Source organism: Tupaia chinensis, unplaced genomic scaffold (assembly GCF_000334495.1).
Source record: "Tupaia chinensis unplaced genomic scaffold, TupChi_1.0 Scaffold000221_1, whole genome shotgun sequence".
NCBI classification, from domain to species: domain Eukaryota; kingdom Metazoa; phylum Chordata; class Mammalia; order Scandentia; family Tupaiidae; genus Tupaia; species Tupaia belangeri.
This window is the reverse complement of record NW_006159696.1, coordinates 1,494,020-1,503,961: the sequence shown is the minus strand read 5'-3', so window position 1 is coordinate 1,503,961 and position 9,942 is coordinate 1,494,020. Positions and strand designations below refer to the sequence as shown.

The 9,942-nt window shown below is 54.9% G+C and overlaps 1 protein-coding gene and 1 long non-coding RNA gene across 7 annotated transcripts in view; both read left to right on the top strand.

Annotated features, from left to right (window-relative positions):
- The window catches only part of LOC114007716 (uncharacterized), a 5,880-nt gene extending 3,908 nt beyond the window's left edge, over positions 1–1,972 (top strand). Inside the window, exons 2-3 of the long non-coding RNA XR_003549301.1 lie at positions 633–786; positions 1,362–1,972. This is a non-coding gene — a long non-coding RNA (uncharacterized LOC114007716). The remainder of the gene's footprint in view (positions 1–632; positions 787–1,361) is intronic.
- The window catches only part of SHLD2 (shieldin complex subunit 2), a 73,684-nt gene extending 63,922 nt beyond the window's left edge, over positions 1–9,762 (top strand). For 4 of the 6 annotated variants that reach the window (XM_027771532.1, XM_027771536.1, XM_027771531.1 and 1 more), the window contains 3 exons: positions 2,106–2,334; positions 7,224–7,339; positions 9,475–9,762. In XM_027771532.1, coding sequence (XP_027627333.1) covers positions 2,106–2,334; positions 7,224–7,339; positions 9,475–9,671 — 542 coding nt within the window. In that variant the 3' untranslated portion in view covers positions 9,672–9,762. Of the gene's footprint in view, positions 1–2,105; positions 2,335–2,825; positions 2,961–7,223; positions 7,340–7,449; positions 8,237–9,474 lie in introns of those variants that run through there. The other 2 variants (XM_027771534.1, XM_027771535.1) reach the window with 2 other exon arrangements.
- The last annotated feature ends 180 nt before the right edge of the window (positions 9,763–9,942 follow it).

The following is a 9,942-nucleotide window of genomic DNA, read 5'->3' as shown; positions in this document are numbered from 1 at the left end:
AAAGCGAGAAATCACCCCCAGGGGGATGGCCACACCACAATCCCTTCTCCTCCATTCTCCTCTCGGGATCTTGGGCACACACGCACACGCGCCTGGCGTGAGTTTAAGCCACCGGGTCCGGGACTAGAACCACAGTCGACTACATGGGAGTACAGTGACATAGCCATTATACTAACTGCTGGTCCCCATCCAGAGAAATTTAATAGTTGGGTGCTATTTCAGAGTTACTACTTCTCAAATGTGGTTCAAACTGTTAGGTTAAAAAAAAATTAGCAGGGTTTTTTGCAGTGTAATATTTATACAATAAATTGCACTTATTTCAAGTGAGTTTTGGGCTGACCCCATAATGCAGGGGTTAAGTCCTGTGCTTAGAAAGCCAGATCCCATGTGGCAGACTGGCTCGAACCGGGCCTGCTGCCGTGAAGGCCATCCCAGGCACGTGTGTATGCCCAGATGCTGACGGGGTAGGAACGGAGGAAGGAGATTGCAGCGTGTGACACCCCACAGGGGGCACTTTCTCTCCGTCTGTCTCTGTCCTTCTCAGACAGTTGCACGTGCCCTCGAGTAATAAAGTGAGTTTTGACACGGACCTGCCACCACAGTCAGAGTAGCGCCCCCTCTGCTCGTTGCAGTCCGCCCGTCCCCAGCCCGTCCAGGCAACCCTCACCTCGTTCCCGTGGTTTTCTGTGGACGGAGCCGTGCCCGTGTGCTGTCCGGCTGACATTTTGCACTTAGCTCTGTGAGGAGCGCGCAGTCTCGCCCTCTCACCTTTCGTGTGGACGCGCCGTGAGTATTTCTCCATGTGCTGAGCTCTCGGCTATGACAAATAAAATGCACCAACATCCACGCGCAGAGCTCCCCACGCACACAGCCTGTGTTTTCTCCTGAGTAAACATTTCTCCCAGGAGTAGAAATAGCGCCCGAATGATATGGCAGGTGTGTGTTTAGCTTTTTAAGAAACCGCCAGCTTACTTCTACTTCCTGGTTCATTATAAAATAGGACAGCACTCAGGAACGGTTAAATGGGAGAGCCTGTAAGCAAAGGAGGGGAAGGGCAGAGCCCTGTGGGAGGGGAGGGTGGCAGAGCCCCGTTGGATGGGTGGGGGCAGAGCCCCAGGGGGCGGGAGATTGGCAGAGAGCCCCGTGGGACGGGTGGGGGCAGAGCCCCGTGGGATGGGTGGGGACAGAGCCCCGTGGGACGGGTGGGGGCAGAAGCAGCTGGGTAAAGTGCCCTCTCTCCCTGCCCTGTCCCTTTTAACTGATCACAGAACCTAAATAGGAGCTACGTTATTCTTTTATTCTTTACTCTGTCCAAAAACGTATCAGCAGTGCTGTTTTCTTTCTAAACTCTTATTTTCCAGTTTCCCTCCCGTCCTCACCACAGCCCAGGTGTGGGACTCACCAGGAGCCTCAAGCAGGCCCTCCACCTGGCGCCCCTCAGCTCGGGCCCTGCCTCCTGCTCGCACTCGGACACAGAGCCACTCCTGCCACAGGCCAGGAGGGCCAGGCGTCCTCCCTCACTTCTCTCGGCCTGGCCGTGTCTAGGCAGGTGCCCCTCCCTGCCCACATGCGGTTACAGGCCCCCGTAAGCCTTCGGATTTGATCTCTGCTTTCAGGAGCAAGCACACAGGGCGGACGGGGCACCCAGGCACTCCGCGGCTGACTCGCAGGGAGGGTCCTGGGTTTCCTTTTTGTTGAGAAAGAGAGACAAAAAGAGAGAGAAGAAAGAAAACCCTGAACAACAGGGCTCAGACAGTGCCCTGGTGGGTTCAGACAGTGCTGCTGCGCCTGGAGAGGGCGTGGGGTGCCCCCGCCGCTCTGCCCCAGGAGGGAGTGCCCTGCAGGAGGGACTCGGCTTCCTGGAGGGATTCCGGTGCGCAGGCAGGATGGGTTCATCTGTCCAGCCGAGTCGGCCAGGCAGGTGGCCCCTCGACTCTCAGTAAACGAAGCTGTGAGTGAGCGGGACCGTCCAGGAGGGAGTGAGGAGGAGGCCAAGGGCGAGGCCCCAGGGCAGCACTTTACCCACACAGCCGCGTCAGCCAGGTTGTAAGTCACCGTCACCCCTTGGTCCCGTAACGTCTTCCTTTTTGTGTATTTTTTTTAAGGAGTGGTTCTGATTGAAGCCCGGGTTTTAGAGCTGGCGTTTCCTATCACCGCAGCTCAGAAGCTGGTTCTCAACGCCCGCAGTTCTCTGAAGACCGTCTTCTCCTCCCTTCCCAGTCTCGTATACACAGGCTGTGCAAAATGCGGCCTGGAGCTGGAGCTAGACGAGAACAAGATCTACACGCAGTGTCTGCGCTGCCTGCCGTTCACCGCCACCAAGACGCACTATAGGTAGGGGCCAGGCCAGCACCTGGTGGGAAGGTTTATATAGGGAGAGAGCGAGAGAGCGAGAGAGCGAGAGAGGAGATGGCACCACCGTGGGTCGCGGCCATACCACAGTCCCTTCTCCTCTATCTCTCCCTCCTGCTGGGACTTGGGGCACACATGCATATGTACCTCGTGTGTTTTTCACGTTGCCGGGTCTAGGACTTGAACCATGTCGTCAGCATGTGGAATCTGGCTACCTTAACCTCCAGGCCATGGGGCCAGCCCAACCTTCATGTTCTGACAGAGCTAACTAGAGCTAATCCAAGAGAATTAAATTTTCCCCAGGGCAGCAGATCTCTGTTTATGAAAGCAGAAAATGTCCCACATTCTTAAACGGAATTTTTGAAAGCAGTCTTTGCAAGCTTTTATTTGTTTTCAAAAGATATTTTATGTATCTTGTATTTATTGTCAGCTATACTGAAGAAAAATTTTCCTTGGTTTATGTTTTGAATCAGACTCAAATGGCTCATAAATCATTAGTTCGTCGCCTTCACAAATTTGAAGATGAAAAGTATTCCAAAGCATGGAGATCAAGACCCTGGATCCACATAGCTGGCTGCACAGCTTGAGTCCTGGGCTGGCGGCCTGGAAAATAGGCCAGGCACGTGTGTGCACCTGTCCAAAATCCCGTGAGGAGAGAGGATTGCAGCGTGGCCATCCGCCCAGGGGGAGATTTCTTACTTTCCCTCTCTCTCTCTCCCTCTCTGTCTCTGGCAAACACATGTACCCTATAACAACAAAAAAGGCATTATCTGGGGCCAGTCAGTGGTGTGATAGGTAAGGCAGCTGAATCCCACATGGTCAACTGTGTGGTTCAAGTCCCAGACCTGGCAGCTTAGAAAACATGCCAGGCACATGTGTGTGATGCCCCAAATCCTGAGGAGAGAATGGGGGAGAGGGGATTGCAGCATGTCCATCCCTTGGGTGGTACTTTCTCACTCACTGTCTGTCTCTCCAGTAAGCGCATGCACCATATGACAAATTAAAAGCAAAGTAATGATATGATCTTACCTTCGAGTTGCTGTGGAAACGGGTAGAATGCTTAACCTTTCATAGGTCAGCTGTCCCTCCTTTACCTTAAAAGTTAGAGATAGCAAATACATCTTCTACGATACATTGCTACTGAGCGCAGGGAAGAGCATGGTCTTTCAATAATGTGTGTTCGCAGTCTTGCATGATCCTTTTGTACCTTCTACATTTATAAAACAGCATCCAGAGCCTCACTCTCTTCCTCATCTTTCTAAATACGGTGGGGTGTGTGCACGAGTGCAGGGTGTGGCACGTCGGCAGGACACACTGCAGGGCAGTTCGCAGAGACAGTCCCCAAATCCCATTTCCTTGGAGATGCTTATGCCTGTTAGAAATAGGAAGGAGGACTAGCAGTTAGCGTAATGGCTATGTTGCTGGCCTCCCACGTAGTTGACCGCAGTTCGAGTCCCGGACCTGGTGGCTTAAAACTCACGCCGGGTGCGTGTGCGTGTGTGCCCAAGATCCCGAGAGGAGAATGGAGGAGAAGGGATTGTGGCATGGCCATCCCCCCTGGGGGATGATTTCTTGCTTTCTCTCTGTCTCTCTCTCTCTGTCTGGTGAGCGTACGCCCCCTATAGCAAAAACCTCTCCAAAAAAAGAAAAAAAAAAGAAATAGGAAGGGAACTTGGCTATTACTTGGAAAATTGCTTTTATGGGAAGGAAGTGAAGTGAAGTAAAACATGGTATACCACGATGTAACCAACGGAGCTGGACTCCTGCATGGTTCTGGCCCTGGAAGGTACGCAGCCGTGACTAGCTTCTATCGGTCCTAATGTTTCCATCCGGTGGAGCCATTTGTTGGACGGAAGCAGTGCCTGGGTATAATCTTGTGGCGAGGAGGACCTTTGACTCTCCAGGGTAAAGGGTGACTGTCCAGGGCGGTGTCACCTGGTAACGGTCGGCAGCCGGGGTGTGGGAGGCCGGCCTGGCCTGTGCGAGGGGGAGAGGCGCCTTCCTGGTCTTGCAGGGATGTGAATAGACTTGCTGTGGCCAAGTTGTTTTTCTTTGTTTATTTAATAGCTGTAAATTGTCTCCAGTGTAGGACCTAGAGTACTGGCTCTCCTTGAAAAGACAGTACTGAGAGGAACTGTCACACTCTCTTCCCCGATCGGCAACCCTGAGCCGGCAGCTGTAACAGTGAGACCGAGTTCCCACGGCTCATGTTCCAGGACGCGGCCAGTCAGACACTGGCGTGCACATTCGCCGCCGGTGCTTAGTGCTGGGAGACTGAGGGCCCGCACTCGTGCTCTGGCATGTCCCTGCTAGCCTCCCCTGCACCATGGTGGGCCCCGCGCCGCCCTGCCCCGGCAGCACACGCTGGGCGGCGTCACCTGCTCACGACGGCGGGGCCTGTCACTCCGGGTGCCTGCTGCTCTCCTCTGGCCCGGCCACCGCAGCAGACAGCCCGGTGTTCCCCGAGGAACTTCTCGAGGGTTCTTGCTCCTCCCCAGGGTGCAGGCTGCTGCTTGGTGCCCTGGCCTTCATGCCACTTCTGAGAGGCCGTGCCCAGCCCTGGGGCCCCTGCGGCAGTGTCCGCGTGCTCCTGCTGCACCCCGTAGGTGGTTAGTTGCAGGTTAGCTGTCTTTAGGGAAAAACGTTTTCACTGAAACAGAATGTGCAGACCGTCAGGTGAACCCCAATCGGGCCAGCAGTGTCCACGTGCTCCCCCACCATGCAGGTGTGAGGAGTGGCCCAGGATGGTTATCACACGGCTCCAGCCGTCCCTCCGGCTTCCGCCCTAACTGGCACGCGGGTCTGCCTCAGCCCCGTGGGTCTGCCTGTCTGGACTCTGCCGGGATTGGGATGGGGTCGTGTGCGGCCTGCCTGACCGCACCTTTCCTGCCTGCCCTGTCTGCAGGGTTGCCCCGTGGCAGCGTTCACCCCGACATGACGGAGAGCCCACCATGGGCGGCCATCGCTGATGGCCACATCCTGGCTGTCCTAAGCGATCCTACTGCAGGCCTGTCCAGGTCTCCGTGGGCGTGCAGGGTGGAGCCGCCCAGGCACGGGAGCCCCTGCTGACCCGTCTGCGCAGCCCCTGCAGTCTGACCCGCTCTGCTCCACACGCGGGCAGTCGCCCTTTCTCTGCTTTCTCGCGGCACTCTCCCTGGCTTCCTTCTTGCTGCCCGCGATGCCTAAGAAGGGGGTCATCACTGAGCCGGTCTGTGGCGATTTAACCCTTCTCTGTCTTCCTGGCGAGTGCACGTGCCCTATAGCAAAAACCTCTCCAAAAAAAGAAAGACAGAAAGAAAAGATGATTTTCTCTTAGGGCCAGCAGGTGGCATGCTGGTTAGGGGCACTGGACTCCCACATGGCCAATCATGGTTCGAGTCCTGGACCTGATGACTTGCTTTCTCACTTTATCTCCCTCTTTCTCTTACTCTGTCCCGCTGTGGTCAAATTAAATAAATAAATAAGGTTAAATAAAATAATTCCTTTAAGTAAAAAAGAGAGGGTTCTCTCCTCATCGAATCATCTTGGCATCATTGCCAAAAAGCTTTTCTTCCTATCCCATTAAACACTGGTTTCCTGAATGAAGAAACTACACCTGTCTCATCCGCAGCGTTCACCCAGCGCTGAGGAGGTCCACATCACGTAACGGCTCATCTGTGTTCGCGAAGGAAAGGACGGAGGGGTGGAGAGGGGAAGGTGGAGAGGGAACAGAGGAAGTGGCCCAGGGCCACGGAGTCAGTCTCCGAATATCAGCGTTTTTAAGAGAGATGTTTGCTATAGGGCGTGTGTGCTCACTGAAGAGATAGAGAGACAGGCATCTCACTGAAGAGACAGAGGCACAGGCACCCCCGTTGGCATCTTAGCCGTGCCGTGCACTGCTTTTTTCACTGAGTCGTTGGAAGAGGCAGGACACATTTTTCTGTTTTTCTATGCAAAACGCATCATGAGTTTTCCATGCCCCAATAAAAGTAATTTTTACAAAATGAAGTAAGAACGACGTTCAGGGACCGGCAGACGGTGTAATGGTTACGTCACTGCACTCCCACGTAGTCGACCATGGTAGTCCCAGACCTGGTGGCTTAAAACTCACGCCGGGTGCGTGTGTGTGTGCCCCAAATCCCGAGAGCAGACTAGAGGAGAAGGGATTGCAGCATGGCCATCGTCCTTGGGGGCGATTTCTCGCTTTCTCTCCCTCTTTCTCTCTCCAGTGAATGCATAGGCCCTAGAGCAAAACTGGAAAAACAATCCATAAAAATGCCTATTATGAAAAATATTGCGCTAAATTTCAGGGGTTTTGGTACCAAAGTAAGCTTGTACTTTACTGCCATTTCCCACTAACGTTTTGAAGTCCCTGGCTCTGTCCCTCTCTTTCCAAGTCCACGGGCAGAGTAGCGTTGCTCACACTGAGTTCCCGAGTCTGCCGTGCCGCCCCTTCCCGACCCTTACGGCGCGTCCCTTCCCGCTGCCCTGGTCTCAGTGTAGGGTGGGCAGAAGCTGACTCAGACCCCTTTTTACTGAAACGGAAACCGGTTTATTTTGGGTAGAAAAAAATCCACGGGAAAAAGTAACTTGAAACTGTGATCTTCGCCTTTATTTTTATTTCTAAAAAGAATGTACATGATAGTGTAAAACAAAGTATCTTTTCTTATATTAGATCTGAAATTTTAAAATAAAGATGGGAGAAGTAAAATTGATCCACGTACCATTTGAAAACTGTTTAAAGCCTTTGTTTTCAGAAAATGCAGGGCTGTGCTAGGGCCGAAACGAGCACCACATGGGCCCGGTGATTCCTGCCTTGGACTCATTCACGCATTGCTCTCCTTCGACGTCTCGTTGAAAGTCAAAGTCGTGTGCTGTTCTCGCTTCCGTAGGCCCGCTGTCATGACTGTGCACGACGGGAGGCATGACGTCGGCATCAGCGTGGGGCCGGAGCTGGTAGAGAAGCTGCTTCTCCACATCCCCGCAGACCGCCTGCGCAGCGCCATAGGTAACACGCCCACGCCGTCCAGGGCGCTCCTGGGAGCCTCCCTCCTAGGTCGGGGCCTCCTGGGCCGAGAGCAGGTGCTGAGAGCTGCGGGCTCTCCTGTCCCTGTGCAGGCAGAAGCACACTCGACTGGGGACAGCCGGGACATGCAGATGGGGGTTGTGCTCTGCATGCGTCATCGTGTGGAACACGCCCTGCGGGGAAGCACCGTGGCTCCTGGGCCTGGTTCTGGCCGCTAAGCAGCCACACGCGGACCCGGTTTACTACAGTCAAGTGAGTGAGCGTGCGAGGCGCTGTGGGGCGGGCTGACACTGGGATCAGGGGAAGCTGGTCCCTTTGTCAGGTGACCAGACCTGTCCTCATCAGCCTCAGACTCCCGAAGAAGTGCAGGGAAGGATACAGGGCAGCTGCAAAGTAAGACGCCTGAGCTCCCTGCAGTCTCAGCCTCGTTTTTGAATGAGAGTTGATATCAATTAAGTAACTGATTCAGGTTCTTTGATATAAAAAATCAAATGTATGTGTCTGCAGCTGTGATTAAAGCGTGGCTTTGGGCAGGTGGAAGAGTACTTTTCTGGGGCAAGCAGTGGGTACAGAGGTTAAGGCAGCTGAATTCCGCATGGCCTACCATGCAGTTCGAGTCCCAGACTGGGTGGCTTGAAAAATAGGCTGGATGAGAGCCCCACATTCCAGGAGTGGAGGAGGGGGATGTGGTGTAGCCGCCCCCCGGGGGTGATTTCTCACCTTCTCTCTCATAAGAACATGCCATATAATAAATTGGGGGGAGGGCTTTTTGCTACAGGGTGCCCTTTTTGTCTCAGTCGTAACTGAGGAAAACCTTAGTCCCAGCTGCTTACTGAATGGCTTTAGGAAGCCGACAGCTACCACGCTGGAGCCGCTGCGGGGCGGACAGGCCGATGTTCTCGCTTCCGTAGGCCCGCTGTCATGACTGTGCACGACGGGAGGCATGACGTCGGCATCAGCGTGGGGCCGGAGCTGGTAGAGAAGCTGCTTCTCCACATCCCCGCAGACCGCCTGCGCAGCGCCATAGGTAACACGCCCACGCCGTCCAGGGCGCTCCTGGGAGCCTCCCTCCTAGGTCGGGGCCTCCTGGGCCGAGAGCAGGTGCTGAGAGCTGCGGGCTCTCCTGTCCCTGTGCAGGCAGAAGCACACTCGACTGGGGACAGCCGGGACATGCAGATGGGGGTTGTGCTCTGCATGCGTCATCGTGTGGAACACGCCCTGCGGGGAAGCACCGTGGCTCCTGGGCCTGGTTCTGGCCGCTAAGCAGCCACACGCGGACCCGGTTTACTACAGTCAAGTGAGTGAGCGTGCAAGGCGCTGTGGGGCGGGCTGACACTGGGATCAGGGGAAGCTGGTCCCTTTGTCAGGTGACCAGACCTGTCCTCATCAGCCTCAGACTCCCGAAGAAGTGCAGGGAAGGATACAGGGCAGCTGCAAAGTAAGACGCCTGAGCTCCCTGCAGTCTCAGCCTCGTTTTTGAATGAGAGTTGATATCAATTAAGTAACTGATTCAGGTTCTTTGATATAAAAAATCAAATGTATGTGTCTGCAGCTGTGATTAAAGCGTGGCTTTGGGCAGGTGGAAGAGTACTTTTCTGGGGCAAGCAGTGGGTACAGAGGTTAAGGCAGCTGAATTCCGCATGGCCTACCATGCAGTTCGAGTCCCAGACTGGGTGGCTTGAAAAATAGGCTGGATGAGAGCCCCACATTCCAGGAGTGGAGGAGGGGGATGTGGTGTAGCCGCCCCCCGGGGGTGATTTCTCACCTTCTCTCTCTCATAAGAACATGCCATATAATAAATTGGGGGGAGGGCTTTTTGCTACAGGGTGCCCTTTTTGTCTCAGTCGTAACTGAGGAAAACCTTAGTCCCAGCTGCTTACTGAATGGCTTTAGGAAGCCGACAGCTACCACGCTGGAGCCGCTGCGGGGCGGACAGGCCGGCAGCTGCCCTCCCTGCCGGGGCTGTGCCGCCCTGGGTGCCTGCGGCTGCGGCCTCTGCCAGGGCCTGCAGAGAGAACACGAGTGTGGTGACTCGACGTGTGGGAACGAGGACCCCTTCGTGGGCGTCTGTGGGGCTGGAGGAGGCCCTGAGCGTGCGTCTCTTCTGACCTTCCCAGTGCCGTCCTCGGAGGTCACCTATGGCTTGGTGGCAGCGGACTTGCTACACTCCTTGCTGGCGGTCAGCGGGGAGCCTTGCGTGCTGAAGATCCAGAGCCTTTTTGTGTTGGACGAGAATAGCTGCCCACTGCGACAGGATTTCTCCCTACTGGACTTGCGGCTGACAGCGAGCAGCGCGGAGCTGCGCCCTTCCTGAGGCCAGATGAAGACATTGTCCGCGTTCTAGGAAGAAGTACTGAAATGATGAAATGATGTGTCTTTTGAAATAAATGGATAACGGCACTTTCGCTTCAAGTTTTAAAACGTGTCTCACAATGCGACCAGCAGGTGGCGCCAAGGTTGCGGTGACTGGGTCCCACAAGGTCAACCCCAAGTCTCCAACCCAGCTGAGTGCATGTGTGTGTGCGTCCAAAATCCTGAGAGGAGAATGGAGAAGCGATGGGGCATGGCCATGTCACCGGGGGCAT